Source organism: Raphanus sativus, chromosome 8, assembly GCF_000801105.2.
Source record: "Raphanus sativus cultivar WK10039 chromosome 8, ASM80110v3, whole genome shotgun sequence".
Lineage (NCBI taxonomy): Eukaryota > Viridiplantae > Streptophyta > Magnoliopsida > Brassicales > Brassicaceae > Raphanus > Raphanus sativus.
Genome location: NC_079518.1, coordinates 10,935,572 through 10,953,691, shown reverse-complemented (window position 1 = coordinate 10,953,691; position 18,120 = coordinate 10,935,572). Strand labels below are relative to the sequence as shown.

Sequence of the window (18,120 nt, the reverse complement as noted above, 5' to 3'; positions counted from 1 at the left end):
TTTGGGAGAATTACCAATTGTGACTCAAAACGGGCAAACCCAAAAAGAGTACCCCAACTTGGTCAAAGGCAAAAGTAACTTAAAAGGCTATTGAAATTACAACTATCTCCTTGTGAACAAACAAAAAAACGGATTTTTTTTACGTTTCTACCCCTCGCAAGTCGTCTGTAAACAGACGACTTGAAAATAAGTCGTCCAGACGACTTTAAGTTAAGTCGTCTGGACAGTTATTCTTAAACATAATTTAAAATTTTGTAAAAAATATTTGAATAAGTGAAAAATTGGAATTATGTATTACAATATGTCTAAGAGATATAAATTAATATATAACAAATTTCAATTGTTTTCAGCCCAGATGAGTGAAAGTAGTGAGTCATGATATTCTTTAGTTTATGTTTCATCAACATATGTTTAGTATTGGTATGTGTTCTAGGGTTAGATTTTGGAAAAGCATTAAAACCGTTTTTTGAAAATTTTTAAAATTACCTAGGCGTGTTCTTTCTGTGTATAGTAAACACTATTGAAGTATAATTTGATTTTATAACGTGGTTAGTAAGTTAATTTAGTCATTTTAGTTTAGGGGTCATTTTAGGGTATTGGACGACTTAATATTTAGTCTTCTGTTCCCAGACGACTAAATATGTAGGTCGTCTGATGTACATTATCAGCCAGAATAAGTCGTCTAAACGGACCAAACCTTAAAGTTTACCAATGTACTTTTAAAGCTAACCGGATTATTTACCCATATATAAGGTGATTTTTTTTTTTTTTTTTTTCATTTTCCGCGAACAGAAACCCTAACAGTTCTCTCTCACCGGCGATATCAAAGGCGATTCGAATTCCCACTATTTCCGAACAACCATCGTTCTCAACGTCGGCTATCTATCTCACTTCATTCTCACCGTGTCGCCGCAGCTTCTTCTAACCCTAGCGCCGCCGATTCCTCTAAACCCTAGCGCCCCGCTTCCACTATCCCGAACAAACCGTCGCCCTCGCCACCGTGCTCACCAACGTTCCACCACGCCGCTTACTCTAAACACTAGCTAGCACCGCCGTTTCTTCTAAACCCTAGCGCCGCCGCTTCTTCTAAACCCTAGCGCCGCCGCTTCTTCCTCTGTAAACCGTAGCGCCGTTTCTCTGTAAACCCTAAAAGCCGGTAAGTCATCAAACTCGTGAAAAGATGAACATAAAACGTTGTTTCTTTCAATTTACTCATTCTCAACCGTTTCACGTTTATTTTTCAGATCTATAACCACAATGACGAGTACTCGAACTCCTTCTGCGACTAATCAGGTCCGCTTGAAATTTCTACTGAAGACTTGTAAGTAAGTCGTCTGGAAAGTCTTCAACCTGGACGACTTTAGTACGTCCATTTGGAAGACTTTCCAGACGACTTAAATATAAGTCGTCAACTAAGTCGTCCAGTTGGACGACTTTCTAGACGACTTATATTTAAGTCGCTACTAAGTCGTCTGGAGTAACAATTAAGGCGTGATTGATTTAGCTTGTGTGTCTGACTTCTATTGTTGTCTTTGATTATTTTGCAGACAAAAAAGGATGGATATTCCAGAACTCCCCCGTAGGTTATACACATTAGGGGAAGAGCCAGAACCCCAAATAGCATTTCGTATCATACGGATAACACGAAGTTGCATTACTGCTCTTAGGGAAGCTCTCACTGATGCTGAATTGAAGAGCTCAAGGAGTCGAGATTGGGAGTTTTTCATCAAGTTCAAGGAGCAGGGATTTGGTTGGGCTTTCAAGGCTGGTTCACCACTTGCTCGGTTTAAAGCTGGACATTAAGAAGAAGTACGAGATGGTGGTGTCTCGTTGGTCCAGAACCTGCGAGGTTTTTCACTGTTAGAGTTTGAAAACATCACTGGCTAAACTGCGACTACATCGAGGACCTTGAGACACCAGAATGTGAAGTTACCCCACAGATGGTTTCTTTCTGGGAGATGATGGGAGTTCATCGGGAAGCTGGGCCAAGTACTGATCAGATAATAGCAGCACTGAAGAGATGCGGGGATGGGCCAGGGAAGATCGCAAGCGACTCGCGTACCTTTCCATCTTCACTGGATTCATGAAGGGAAAAGTTCTCAAGCGCCACGAGCTACTCTCGCAAGGCTAGTGATGGGATTTAGAAAGGTTTGAGAATTATCCATGGGGGAGAGTCGCGTTTTAAGGTGCTGATGGACTCTTTGGTGAACAAAGATATTACTGGCTGTTACACCGTGGATGGCTTTATACAAGTTCTTCAGGTCTGGGCGTACGAAGCTATTCCGGGATTGGGTGCTAGTATTGGTCTACCCAGAGCAAACAGTCCGTCTCCACGATTCTGGCTTACGACGGCAGCAGAGGCCGCAGATTCATGAAAGCTGCTATCTTGAGTCAGGACCTTTCCATCTTCACTTAATTAAGTCGTCCGGAAGGTCTTCCAGCTGACGACCTAGTAGACGACTTATTATAAGTCGTCTGGAAGGTCTTCCAGCTGGACGACTTAGTAGACGACTTATTATAAGTCGTCTGGAAGTCTCCAGCTGGACGACTTAGTAGACGACTTATTATAATCGTCTGGAAGGTCTTCCAGCTGGACGACTTAGTAGACGACTTATTATAAGTCGTCTGGAAGGTCTTCCAGCTGGACGACTTAGTAGACACGACTTATTATAAGTCGTCTGGAAGGTCGTCCAGCTGGACGACTTAGTAGACGACTATAATAAGTCGTCTGGAAGGTCGTCCAGCTGGACGACTTAGTTGACGACTTATAATTAAGTCGTCTATTTAGTATTTTGTTTCAAATATCTAACTCGATTCTTCTTCTATTTACTGCAGACCCGCGTGATCAACTTTGTTGAGAAGGAATTAGTGAAATGTGGCCAAATGGGACTCTGAGGTTGATGACGTGCCGCGGAGACATCATTAAAGTGATGTATGATCGGAGACCGTGGAAGTGGACCATGGATTGCTGGGAAGTCACTGGTACAAAACCCAAGTTTGTGACTCCATCGAAAAGAGCCAAAGAGATGGTTGTGGAGGAGGTGGAGGAAGACAATCAGAGACCTCGGAAGAAAGCTCGTAAAGAGGCTCCTAAAGAGGCTCCTAAAGAGGCTAGAGAAGAGGCTCCTACAGAGGCTACAGAAGAGGCTACAGAAGAGGCTAGAGAAGAGGCTAGTTGGGTGACCAGAGAGGAGTTAGAAAACATGTTCAAGGACTTAGGTGACATGATGAAAGAGGGGTTTAAGAAGTGCATCAGGGAGATTAGGAAGATCTCCGATAGATTGGAAGCTGTGGAGAGAAGGTTGGTGTCACCAATCAGGCTACCCCAAGCCCCAGAAACCGGGGTTAGTAAAAAACACCCTACCCCACAAAGCCCAGAACCGGGGCTAGTAACAAACAGACTACTCCTCAAAAGGATCAGCCTCCACTTCAAACCAATCATCTACTCCTCCCACCAGACAGCCTGCTCCTCAAAAGGCAAAGCCTACTCCTCAAAAGGCGAAACAGCCTGCTCCTCAAACTAAACAGCCTGCTCCTCAACTAAACAGCCTGCTCTCAAACGAAACAGCCCTGCTCAAACTAAACAGCCTGCTCCTCAGACGAAACAGCCTGCTCCTCAAACGAAAAAGCCCCTTCTCCACAAAAGAACAGCCTTCTCCTCTGCCCAAAGAGGTTAATATCAATCTTTAAGTCGTCTGGTCTTTGTATATATTTGTAAAATATAAGTCGTCTGGAAGGTTTTCCAGCTGGACGACTTACAAATAAGTCGTCTGGAAGGTTTTTCCAGCTGGAAAACCTTCCAGACGACTTATTTGTAAGTCGTCCAGCTGGAAAACCTTCCAGAAGACTTACAATAAGTCGTCTGAACTCCAGCAGGAACCAAATCCTCTCCCAACTTTTATTTAAGTCGTCCAGGGTTAACTTGTTCTCTTTTTATTGCAGAGATTGTTGCCGGAGGATACAGCAGATGAGCGCGATCTCGGTATATAAGATCTTGCCGGAGGATAAAGCAGATGGTGTCACCTCCAAAGAGATTGTTCCTCTCACTTCCACTGACCAACCAGCTTCGCTTCCAACGATCAACAAACCGAGCTTCGCTTCACCGATCCAGCTTCAGCTTCAGAACCGAGCCTGGTTGTATTGGACCAAACAGCTCCACTGCTTCTGTGCGTGCAAGGAGTGAACGAACGAAGAAACCTGCTCCCACGCAGATATCTCCTTATACGGCAGAGAGAAGGAAACTCCTTAGAGTGGGAAAGTATAATCCATTTCCACACCTAAACAGACCTAAGATGAAGGAGCTCGCTGATTGGTTGAAAACTGATCCGTTAAGTGATTGCTTTACCCATAATAGCCTTGATTTAGTCTACCAAAACTGATTGCTTTTTTGTTTGCAGTGATTATTTCACTAAGGAAGAGGACAAACCACGTACATCACCAACTGGTGGTATCAAAAACTCCGACATCCAAGCATGGCTGGAAGACGTAGTAAGTCCTTCTGCTTATCTTTAAGTCGTCTGGTAACTTGTCTTTGTATAGATTTGTAAAATATAAGTCGTCTGGAAAGGTTTCCAGCTGGACGACTTATTTGTAAGTCGTCCAGCTGGAAAACCTTCCAGAAGACTTACAAATAAGTCGTCTGGTAACTTGTCTTTGTATAGATTTGTAAATTATATAGTCGTCTGGAAGGTTTTCCAGCTGGACGACTTACAAATAAGTCGTCTGGAAGGTTTCCGAGCTGGAAAACTTCCAGACGACTTATTTAAGTCGTCCAGCTGGAAAACTTTCCAGACGACTTATTGTAAGTCGTCTGGAAGGTTCTAACTTGTATTATTTTATATGCAGCATATAGATGCTTGGATGAATGTGCTGAGGCAGAAGGTATAAGGAGAGACCCACAATGTTTCCGGAGCGAGCGAATGTGCTTCCTGGATCACAACTTTACCCAGTCTTGGAGAGAACAGTATCTGGTCTTCAAAACATCGTCGTCTGATCACAATGGTTTAGGAAAAATGCTACTCGTGGGGCGGCGAGTTTTGTATGACGGATCAAATGCCTCATTTTGCCAATCAACAAGAAGTGGGGGGAGGACATTGATGATATCTATGCGCCACTGAACTTGGACAACAAACATTGGGTGGCTATTTGGATATCGATCCCTAAGAGGCACATAGTCGTCTGGGACAGCAATACCTTCAACTACCATACCAGAAAAGATGGGATGAGATAATGGAGCCTTTTCTCGAGATGGTCCCTTATCTGATTGTGGAGTGCGGAGACCAGATGCATGGGTTGGAGCGATACACTTATGAGAGACTCCTCAAAGATGTACCCACGGCCAACAATGGTGATTGTGGCGTGTACGCTGCAAAAGTACATTGAATGTCATGCTCTTGGGGTCCCCTTTAGCCCTAAAGACTTTGCTAGGTCCAATGCGAAGACTATGAGGGATACTATGGCTTTGGCTATATGGACGGAGCTTGTTGATCAGCATCTGAAAGATAATGAGGATGGTGGTATGTTTGTAGGCATGTATGATTAGATACACAAATCAATTTGTATAGATTTTTTAACTTGTATAGATTTTTTAACTTGTATAGATTTTTTAACTTGTATAGATACACAAATCAATTTGTATATTTGAACTATTTGTATACACAAATCTATTTGTATATTTGAACTATTTGTTTACACAAATCTATTTGTATGTTTGTGGGCATGTATGATTTATTTGATTTTCTAACTTGTATAGATTTTCTAACTTACAAATAAGTCGTCTGGAAGGTTTTCCAGCTGGACGACTTACAAATAAGTCGTCTGGAAGGTTTTCCAGCTGGACGACTTACAAATAAGTCGTCTGGAAGGTTTTCCAGCTGGACGACTTACAAATAAGTCGTCTGGAAGGTTTTCCAGCTGGACGACTTACAAATAAGGTCGTCTAAAAAAATAAGGTAGTCTAAAAATAAAATACACTGGACGACTTACAAATAAGGTCGTCTAAAAAAAATAAGGTAGTCTAAAAATAAAATACACTGGACGACTTCGTAAAAGGTCGTCTAAAAAAAATACACTTGAAGGGATAGTAGAAGGTAGTCTAAACACTGGACGACTTAAATACACTGGACGACTTAAATACACTGGACGACTTCGTAAAAGGTCGTCTAAAAAAATACACTTGAAGGGATAGTAGAAGGTAGTCTAATACACTGGACGACTTCGTAGAAGGTAGACGAAACACTGGACGACTTAGAAATTAGTCGTCTGGACGGGTAATCAAGACTGGACGACTTATATTTAGGTCGTCTGGACAACTAGTCAACTGGTTGTGTACATTGTGGTTTCGTATGGCCAGTTTCCTTGCAGTTTGAGCATCTCCGTGCCCTGTGTTTCTTCCTGGGTTTGTGTCCCCTCATCCTAGATAGCTCCAACCAAGATTGCCATCTTGATTTCTTCTGTCTCCCCGGACCACGCTTTACGTTTGGAGGAAAGCATTCTCGTTCCTCAATATGTTGTGACACGATAGGATATATATTCTCTGAGTATCCTGCATACAGATGATTCTTTGAGTAAAGTGGACATACAAGTGTGTCGATATGCACACCAGCATGTGTTCCAGCTGCTATAGCATGAGAGCAAGGTATTTTCTCCACTCCATAGACACCACAACCACACTTTACATGTTCCAAATCAACCGCACAGTCCATTTTGCCACCTTTGACAAAGAAACGCCATCCATCAATTGGTTCGACCGTCATCGTATCCGCTATCTCTGATCGAACAGCAAGCAAGTATTCAACACCCCGGCTATGTACAGTTGGGAGACTCAAAGCATCTTGTCTCCTTTTCCAATACCATTTTCCTAACTTCTGCCTTATGAACTCCAGCAGGAACGGAATCGGAAATCCTCTTGCTCGCTTCAGTGCGGAATTAATAGATTCAGCGATGTTGCTTGTTTTTATGTTGAACCTGTTCCCCTTACAATAAACCCTTGACCATAGCTTGGCGTCGGCCTTCTCCAAATACGTTGCAAGTTCCGGGTTTGCACTCCGTATCTCAGCCATGTACCGGTTAAAATCGTGAACCGTGTGCGCATAAGCAGCCCCTTTCACCAAGTACATGAGATGTTTCCCTTTAAACTTTTTGACAATGTTATCTTGAAGGTGATAATAACATATTCCTCGGGTTGCCCAAGGAAACACCTTCTCACACGCACTTTTAATGGCCGCGTGCCGGTCAGAGACTATCACCAGAGGCTTGTCATGAGATATACAACTAGCCAATTTTGTGAAAAACCATTCCCAAGAAGGTTCATCTTCAGCATCCACGATCCCAAAAGCCAATGGGAATATCTGAAAATTGCCATCTTGTGCGGCTGCAACTAACATAACACCTCCATACTTTCCACTTAGGTGAGTTCCATCCACCACAATGACCCTTCTCTGATACTTAAAACCTTTGATAGAAGCTCCAAAAGAGAGAAATAGATACTTAAATCTTTTCTCAGAATCAAGTTCTATAGCCGTGATAGAATCAGGATTTGCAATGGAGATTTGCTCGAGATATGAAGGCAGACGCGAATACCCTTCTTCTGCTGATCCTCTCACCAATTTCTGTGCATATAACAGTGCTCTGTATGAAGTGGTGTAATCAAGCGTCATGCCAAACATGTTCTTCATTGCATCAGTGATATGCTGTGGAGTTATCCCATCAATGATCCCAACACGATCAATGAAAAGACTACCAACATACTTTGGAGTACAGTGTCTCCGCTGAGCGATTCGGTCTCCAATTGAGCATAAATGTTTTTCCACATACTTTGTTACCCAAAACGTGTTTGACCCATGTTTCACACTCGCTCTGATCTTCCATCCACAACCGCTAACCCGACATATTGCCACAAGGAGAGTTTTTGTTGATTTGTATATTCTGAAAGAAAACCTACCCCTCACTGCTGTCAACCGCAGCTCTGAAAGCAGTGCATCCTTGCTAACAAAACTCTGGTTGACATAGATGCTGGTACAATCCGATTTTCCTCCTTCAATAGCATTTGTCTTAGCATATGTCTTTTCAATTTCTTCAAAACAAATATTATCATCATCTTCCTCGTCCTCATCTAGAACCTTTCCATAAAGACTGTAATCCCCACCATTCTGATCCGTTTCACCAACAATAGTGTTATCAGCATCCTCCTCCCCATTTTCCTCCTCCCCATTTTCCTCCTCCCCATCTTGATTTTCATCTTCAACAGACTCATTATCACCAACATCTTCAAAACATTCATCAGCCTCATCATTATCACCAACATCTTCTTCCCATTCACCAGCTTCATCATTATCACCAACATCTTCTTCCCATTCACCAGCTTCATCATTATCACCAGCTTCTTCTCTTTTCTCTGAAACCGTTTCCACCTTGCTGCGGCTTGATACACAAAGACATACTCTATGCGTTTTGAGTATCTCGAGCAAGTTTCGAACTTGTCTATCACTTGTAACATGAATGGGAGGACTGCTTGGAGTCATCATCATTTCTGCTGGTAATGAGTAGCTAATCTCCACAGTCACTGATCTCATGTCCAGGTTATAATCTTCTTGAGCCATTGCAACAAGTTCAGCATGTGTTGAATCTTCATTCAATAAAAACAATCTTGCTCCTTTGAGATCATCAACCACAAAATCCCAACGGAAATCTCTCAACAACCATTCTCCATACACTGCATGTAACTTAAAAATCATCTGCAAATATTCAAAATAAAACACATTAGTAAACATAGAGAAAATGAAGAAGTTCAACAAACATTATCGCAGACGACTTAGATTTAAGTCGTCCAGAAGACTTAAAGGTAAGTCGTCTAAAGAGGTCACTTTTGCAATTGAAAATTAAAAGGGACGACTTAATTCTAAGTCGTCCGGCTTTGTTTGTTAAAAAAAAAAATTCAGACGACTTATATATAAGTCGTCTACGAAAAACGGGCTAGTTTTGCATTTGACCGAATCGTGTCAGATCTTTGACTATTTCTGGACGACTTATAAATCAGTCGTCTCTGGAAAGTAAAAATTTCAATATTTTATTCAAACTAGACGACTTACACGTAAGTCGTCCCAGGTTAGTTTTGTAATTGAAAAATAAAACTTGAAATTTAACTTTCTCCAGACGACTTAACTAAAAGTCGTCCAGCTAGACGACTTAATTTAAGGTCGTCCAGGATAAGCAAGGTTTGGACGACTTAATTGGGAAAAATTCTGGACGACTTTGCTTTCCCCGGACGACTTTAAATTAAGTCTTCTGACGGGACGACTTTATATTATGTCGTCTGGTAAAAATTAAATTATGAAGTTTTATTTTTCAACTACAAAACTAACCTAAGACGACTTACACGTAAGTCGTCTAGTTTAATAAAATATTGAAATTTTAACTTTCCGAGAGACGACTGAATTATAAGTCGTCCAGAAATAGTCAAAGATCTGACACGATTCGGTCAAATGCAAAACTAGCCTGTTTCTCGTAGACGACTTATATATAAGTCGTCTGGACTGTTTTTTTTCACCAAACAAAGCTGGACGACTTAGTTTAAGTCGTCCGTTTGACCAGAAGACTCATCAGTAAGTCTTCTACATACAGATGACTTACTTGTAAGTCTTCTACGCGAACAGATTTTGAAAAAAATTCAAATTCGTACCTTCAACTAGGTGAGATGACTTTGTTTGCACACAGGGTCTTCTCCAACCACCCAGAACCTCAAACGAAAGCAACCGTAAGTCAAAACGAAAGAAATATGGCTCCAAACAATTTTGAATCAAAAGCTTCAGTTTTTTGGATGAATATGGAGAGAAAGTGAAAGAAATGTTGTTTTTAGTTCATAACAATTGAAACAGAGAGAGTGTAAAGAGATTTACGTGCATTAAAGGGCATTAAAAGCTCCAAACAGTTCGTACAAGGTTGTTCCCACTATTCATGGCAGTGGCAATATTGTAAATACTTGAAGAAAATGAGGTTGAGACAGTAAAGAAGCCATTTTCGAAAAAAAAAAAAAAAAAAGGGTTAATGGCATTTTCGTAGATAAAATGCAGATGTGGGGTTAAAAACTCAAAAAAAAATGAGTCAAAAGAAAAGGTTAGTTTTCTGTTTGAATTCAAGTTTTGAGTCACTTTTGCAATAAGCCCTTTTATTTATTAGTTAATCAATATAGATTTTGTGCCAATTATAAAATCAAAAATGTAAATAACTAAGTTTTATATATGGTTAAATGTTCGATTTAGTAAAAAATATATTTTAGTTTCAACCGGTGGAAAATAACGTAACCAAAAACATTATTTAAAGCCATGTTTTTATAAATAAAATAATTATATTAAATGAAAAATTAAGTGACAATAAATGTAACACATTTTTATTTTTTATTTAAGTTATTATATTATTAAATAAACAGTCTGTCTATCAATTTATAAAATCAGTTAGGCATGAACATCTATACTATTAAAGCAGAATACTTCTTATGAATATGGCCCTGACTTTTTCAATTAATTACAAATATTGTATGTACCTTTTTGCCGGCTGTAATTACAACCAATAAAAAGTCATTATTTTGCAATTACATTAAAGAGTATTTAATAATTCAGTTCTTAACTTTTTTTAAAAATTGTTTCTTAAATATTTACGCAAATCTTTCCAAAAAATCTTTCACGTTATTAATTATTTGAAAGCATTTATTAAATGAAACCTCAAAATAAAATTAAATTAAAATAACAAATGATTAAATCAACAAAATCATAATACGAGTTTGAATTATCTCAACTTCTTAAAAAAATTAAAAACTAAATCACATAAACTAAATTTAATAAAATTATAGGAAATGTTTTGAAACACACAAATAAAATTTTCAATACAGAGAGTGTTGAAGATATAAAATATTTTATTTAAGTTAAAAAAATCAGTGTAAAATAAGTTTAACTTCGGATTCAATAAATAAAATCATATTACAGATTAGAATTATCTAGAGTCTTTAAAAATTTAATCATATTTAAAATAATAAAAATAAGTCATAAAAGTTAAAATATATAATTTATCAAAAATCATAATTTTTGTTACGTAAAATAATTTTTCCAACAAAAAATATACCCGCCCTTTTTAAGGGCGGGTCAAAATCTAGTGTGTATTAAATTTAAAAGAACTTTTGTCCTTAGCAATGATAAACCGACATAGACTCTGAGTAATTATGGGATCAGTATTTCTCGGGAATGAGTACTTCCGCAAGTTAATACTCGAATATTTTGTTGACAAAAAAATACTCGAATATTTTTTTTTTGAAAGAATAATACTCGAATATTAGTAAACAAAGGTGTGGAAAGGAATGTCTGGAATAAGATCATTTGAATACGGGTGAGTTTAATCTTAAGAATGTTATTTTACAATCAGATCCCAGAAGACTTTGTTAATTGTGTTAAAGAGCCCCGTTTATTCCAAGAAGTTATGTTGTAATTTGTATATCAATACCTATAAAACGTGTATATTAATTCGTGAACTTTTTGGAATACATGCATCTACGCTTTACTTAAACATAGATACATATAACTATAAGAAACCCTACATATTATAATATATACTTGTGTTTCTTTTAACAAAACATTTCCATCTTTGTTCAATGGCTTTGATTCAACCAGTCCCCAAATTAATAGAACTTTGGTCCGGACCTCTATCCACAGTTCACAAGAACAAGTTTGTTCATTATGTTTTTTTCAAGTTTATATCCAACTCTATCTTTGCCCAGTGCCGTCCTGACATGAGGAAGACCACAACCATTTTTATAAAAAAAAACTAGGATAGAACCCGCGCTTAAAAGCGCGGAATATTTTTTGTTGACAAATTTTTTTTTTTGACAATTTATTAACATGAATGTTTATTTACAAATATATTTAGGTATAGATGTTCTGTTTTGGTTCTCTTTCAAATTGTATTTTTAGTTTTTGGATTTTGGTTTGATTCCAGATCGTTGTAGTTTTTGAATCGGTTTCGATTTCTCGTCTAATTAGAACACATAGATCTGAATAGGGCTCGACAAATAACCAAATCCAAAGAACCGATCCAAATTCGATCCGAAAAATTAATAGCACACTCAAACCAAAATTGGTCAAATATCTGAATGAATTCAAAATTTTGGTATCTAAAGAACCAAAACTGAAACCGACCCAAACCAAAATATTTTGGGTATATATCCAAATAAAATTTATTTTGTTAATTATTTTTTTCTAATGGATTTTATATGCTTATATATATTAATTATATTTAGATTTACCATAAAAGGAAATATTAAAATTTAAAAAAAAACTTGAAGTTTTACTTAAAATATATACAAATAAACAATTGTCTAAAATAACCAAATAATACTCAAAACACCAAAAAAATATTGAAATGTCTATGATTATCTATCCAAATATTTAATCTAACCCAATTTGTTTGTTATGTTTAGTTATTTTACATATATTTTTCAAATTTATAATGTAATATATTATTTTTATTTTATCTTTGTAAAATTTAAGGTATGTATAAATTTAATTTTAAAATATAATTTAACAGTTTATCCAAACCCAACAAAAAATCAGAACTGAACTCGAACCAAAATTGACAAATATATGAATGATTGAAATCTTGAACCTCGAAAATTCAAAGCTTGAATATACCTGAGTCAAACCTAAATGGGTAATTGAACACCCACCCATAAGTCTGAATTAGGATACAATTTGAGTTTATCATATTTAAATTATGTTTGGATATAGTTTGTGTTTCAAATTTTTATTTTGTATATGAAATTTGAAATGAAATTATACTATTCATATATTAGCAGATATTTAGTCGATGTTTTGATTTAAAACTTTTCAATGCGTGTTACAAAAGAAAAAATAACAATATACAATATGATTAGTTTCATGTAATACCCAACTACTTAATATTATTGTCCCATCTATAATACTTTTTTTGTAAGCTCATTGTCGATGTTAGTATTAAAACCAAAAACAAATTCCATTGATGAAAAAGTTGTTAGGCATTTTCTTTGATTTAGTTTTTGTGAGAATATCGGGTAATCTTCTTTAGTTGTGATTAGAAGTTGTTATATCGTTTGTTTTTATTTTTTTGATTTCGTAGTTTAAATTTGTTTCTAGGATTTAAAAAGTTGGTTTTGATATAGTTTAATAAGAGAATATTTATAGATAACTTGTATATGGATCTAAAGTTGTTAATTACACTGTTTGTTAGTATCTTGTTTGATTTTGTAGTTATCACTTTGTTGCTAGGATTTAGAAAGTTGAGTATGATATAATTTAATAAGAGTATATATTCTCTACACGTTTATACATTTTAGGTAGGCAAAGATGATATGCCAAAATTATACAGAATTGGTTTATAAGAACGTACTTGTCTACAAATTTAACCAAATTATTATTGTGTTTTATGGTTGATAGAAAAACCTGCTTGATTGTAAAAGAAAATAAATAAACCGATGATATTGTTTTCTTTTTTTGATCAAAGCCGATGATATTGTTTTCTTCTTCTTCACACACTGTTACAAATGCCAAATCCTGAAGAAGATTATGAGATATGGATGATTAATTAATGATTCATTGTGAAAAGTTGAGCGGGAGAAAAGTGAGTTTCAGAATTAATTGAAGGAACATTAGAATATGATATGCATGGGTCGAAATTTATTATGAGACAGGGACAGACAATGATTCAATGTTTCTTGTTGTTTCGATTTTTGTAATGATTCAATGTGAGAAGTTTAGTATCGTTAATGTCATGATCGGTTAAAATGTATATGTTAATCTAAGTACGTGAAGAAAAATAAAATTGTTCTTTGTTTAAGTCAAGAATTTTTATTTAGTTAATGGTTAGCAAAAAATATATAATAACATAATTTTATCGTCATGTAAAATGGTATAAGTAATGGGTCTTTATATTTAGTCACAACATGTTCAATAAGTCCCAATTAAAAACATACCAAGGTAGAATTCAAATAGGACTCTAAATTAATAGAATAGATTGGCCATTTTTTATATTTTGATTCTGTAATTTTGAAGCTAAAATAATATATGTTCGCTCTAAAAAACCTGATTTATTCAAGGATATCTTTTTGAAGGGCAGAAGCTGCTGTTTGTTGTGCTTCTCATCAAGGCCGTCACTATCTTTATCTGTTATGTTATTATGATATTGTTCATTTTAAGTTTAAGTAGTACATATTCTTTATAAATTTGTTTCCGGGTTTTTATCAAAATGTCTCATATTTAGTTGAGTTGGACATTACTTATATATTAAATTTTTTTTGTCTAAACTTTCTATGTAAAAATTGGATTGTTCAGAACTTAGTTAAATTGCAGTGCAATGGTTGAGTCCAGTTTTCAAGAAATTTTTGGTAAATTAACGAGTACTACCCTTATACACATATATAAACATATATTTATACAATTGACTTCTTACCGAATGGTAAAAGAGAATAAGAACAGTAAGTCTTCTGGTACATGGAGAGGACTAACCATATTTACAGACCAATCAACCAGTTCTTATGAACTCAGACATCTATCTTAACAGGATATTTATGGATGCAATGTTCCCAAGGATTCTTAACCGATGGCTCAACATCACGAAGTGCCACCCAAACCGCGCTGTTACACTTAAACCCACTTCCAAAAGCAATCTGCCAAACCCGGTTCCCATTCTTCATTCTTCCTTTAGCTTCTGTATAAGCCAACTCATACCATATAGAGCTCGATGAAGTGTTACCAAATCTATGCAACGTCATTCTCGACGCTTCCACATGTTTAGGCAAAAGCCTTAAACTCTTTTCTAGCTCGTCGATCACGGCTCTGCCTCCCGCGTGTATACAGAAATGATCAAACGCTAGCTTGAAATCCGGTTGGTAAGGCCTCATCTTCTTCTTAGCATTAAACAGTTTATTAGCAACAAAAGTCGCGAAGAAGAGAATCTGCTCGCTCATGGGGAGAACAAGAGGACCCAAAGTGGTGATATTCGTCTTAAGAGCCTCTCCAGCTATAGCCATCAGGTCCTTAGACAAAGAAACACCCGTTGTCAAAGCCTCGTCTTGTTCTTGGTACACGCAGTTAAATGCTTTCTCATCTGCTCCTTTATGAGTCCTCACCGTGTGAACAAGCTTATACTTGGAACGTTTACGATCACTACCCTTGTTGGAGAGCAGAACCGCGGATCCACCAACCCTAAACAAGCAGTTAGGTATCAACATGGCTTTGTTATTACCAAAGTACCAGTTCTGAGTTATGTTCTCTGTGCTAACCACAAGACCGTAAGTGTTTCTATATAACTGTAACATGTCATTAGCTAGATCAACAGCGATCACACCAGCGCTACATCCCATCCCTCCTAGGTTAAAGCTCTTCACGTTCTCTCTAAGCTTATACTTGTTCACAATCATAGCCGATAAAGACGGCGTGGGGTTAAACAAACTAGAGTTCACTACAAGAACACTGATCTCCTTTAAGTTGACTTTGGTGTTCTCGAAGAGACTGTCTAGTGCACCGAAGACCACCAGCTCGGCTTCCTCACGCGCCAAGGCCATAGTGGGACGCGGAGGGACGTAGTGGATAGCCTCCGGTACGTAAGTCTCGTCGCCGAGACCGGATCGTTTCAGGATCTTGCTCTGAAACTCGAGAGATGATTCGTTGAAAAGCTCGGTTAGTTCAGAATGTTTCATGAATTTTTTGGAGCTCATTTGGAGACTCGACGGAGGGAGGTAACAAGAGTAATCAAGAAGGTAAACTGATCTTGGTCGGGAAATGAAGAAGAGAGTGGTTCCGAGAAGGGCTACGAGGAAGATGAATGCAAGCTGGTTTGGGCTTAAGCGGGAGACGTTCATGACCAGAACCGTCAGCGAAGAGACAAGCAAGAGCTTTAAAAAGTGAGTGATCAGGTAATGATAACATAGCTTGACGTTCTTATGGATCTGTACGTTGTCGTCCATGGGAGATTTCTACTAAAAAGGAATGTGAGTTTTCTGGTTATTTTGGTGAGGATTTAAGATGGGTTTGTGTGCGTATATATACACGATTGAAGAGAAGAAACCGTGCGGGGTTTGTGTTTAACGATCACCATTTTCTCCTGGTTATGTTGGGTGGAGTTTGATATAACTAAAAAACAGAGAGAAGTCGCCATCGATGAATACGTGGAAGAATGTGGCATCATGTGCATGGGCTAACTGTTGGAATATTTACCGAGAGTTCGATTTGAATCCATATCAAAATTTTTGAAACTTCAACTCAATGCTGCATTGCATATATTGGAAAAGAAAAACTGTATTTTCACGGACGTGGGAATAGGCTTGGGCTAGGCCCATTTGTGTCTGTGACACCCATACATTTTTGTTAACAAGCACATCCAACAAAGGTAGGTATGAGAAGGTGGTAATTCTCAAAATTTTAATATCAAAAAAGCAAAGTAAAACTGACCAAAGTATCTAAATATAGTTTTTTTCTGAACCTCAACAGAACCCCTATTTGCTTATGTGTCTATCTTTCATTGGTGATGTTTTTTTAATTATTTAATAAAATAACTATAGTTTGTTATTTAGATACTCAATTTAACAATTGAACCACTGAAGTTATCTTAAACTTTGGTATTTTTATTTCATCAGTTACATATTGCATAGACTATGTCCATTACAACCTAATTAAAAGATGTTATCTCTAGAGAAATGAGTGGAAAAAATCATTGACATGCTTGATTGAGGCTGAAATTTTTCCTTTCCATCTCGTAAGTATTAAAAGCTAACATAAGTTTTGCTAATTTTTATGCAGATAAACCCCATATTATATATTAACATTTTGATTAATCTAAGTATGTTTTATTTTCTTTTGTTTGTTATAGGATCACAAATCAATCTAGACAAACACAAAATTATCATCTCTGTGTTTTGGAGAAACCACTTGAAAGTTGATTACTATCCGCTAAACAAACAAATTGATAGATGCTTAACGTTTAATTGTTCTACATTGTTTTATGACATATATAAATTGATATGAGTTGAAAGAAAAATGAAAAGGATTTGCAAAATTATGAGAATAGAGTTCAAATAGTGAACTTTAGAGATGCTCAACTCCATAAGAGCATCATCATTCGTTAGTCTCTCATTTGAATCTCTAGACATTGTTAAATTGAGATGAACTTTCATCAATGAAAACACATATCATTAAAAGTGGATATGTGGCAATATTTGTACAAGATACTTTCTTTATTTTCTGTCTTATCACACTTTTTGGAACACTTCTAGCTTATTATCCTATTTTCATTTTTATACATATTTTTGAATAATATTGGAAATCAATTATCACTTCTAAAGGCGCAAAGCTCTTTCCACATTTTGAGGCTAATGGCGTGAAGATGATGAAGCTTGAGTGTTTCTGTGAGCAAACACATCTCATCCTTCTCTCAGGCGGAAACATCTTCCTCGTCTATCAGCTTCTACGTCAATGGCAGCGTTTAGAGTTCTTTAATCACTGTTATTTTTTTTCCTTTTCTTTCATTTTTTTTAATTTTTGTTTCCTTTGTCTCTTTAGCAAACCAAGACCTAATGTGGGTCGATTTATATTTTCACTTTATGCTTAAATAGAACATTATCTCTTAAAAAGCTCCAAGATGTCAACATGTTATGAATTTTAAACTAGCATTATAATGGATTAGAATTCGATTTTTAATAAATAAAAAATATAATTTTGGGTGATTACCAATCCATCACTACATTCATAGTCATTTGATTTTTAATGATTCCATTTAACCAAAAACAAATATAACTAACTCTCTGTTGTGTTTCCTATGACATTTTGTTTTTATCTTTGTTTTCCCTACACAAATCTTTAAAAAATATATCAACATGTAGGGGATGTATTAAACTAAGAGTTTTAGAAGAAGTTCTTCAATGAAAATCTGAGCTTAAGAAATCAAAGCTGAACAATATTGTTCTTGTTTTCTATTTTTGTATTCTGGGCATTGTAACCATGTACCACCTGATGTTTGAAGGTGAAGGCAACAAAAAAGCTTGTGTTATACTTGTTGTTTGATTTAAGAATATAAGACTTTATTTATCAATGTAAGACTTTTTGAGAT

General features: G+C 36.6%; 1 protein-coding gene across 1 annotated transcript; it reads right to left on the bottom strand.

Moving 5' to 3' along the window:
- Nucleotides 1-14,384: 14,384 nt before the first annotated feature.
- On the bottom strand, nt 14,385-16,091 carry LOC108821031 (3-ketoacyl-CoA synthase 17). Its single transcript, XM_018594078.2, has one exon. The coding sequence runs from the start codon at nt 15,980-15,982 to the stop codon at nt 14,558-14,560; it is 1,425 nt and encodes a 474-aa protein (XP_018449580.2). The 5' UTR covers nt 15,983-16,091; the 3' UTR covers nt 14,385-14,557.
- Nucleotides 16,092-18,120: the final 2,029 nt, after the last annotated feature.

Bases quoted from the DNA above. Each gene is read 5' to 3' on its own strand.
- LOC108821031 (XM_018594078.2), bottom strand. From the start codon at position 15,982: ATGGACGACAACGTACAGATCCATAAGAACGTCAAGCTATGTTATCAT.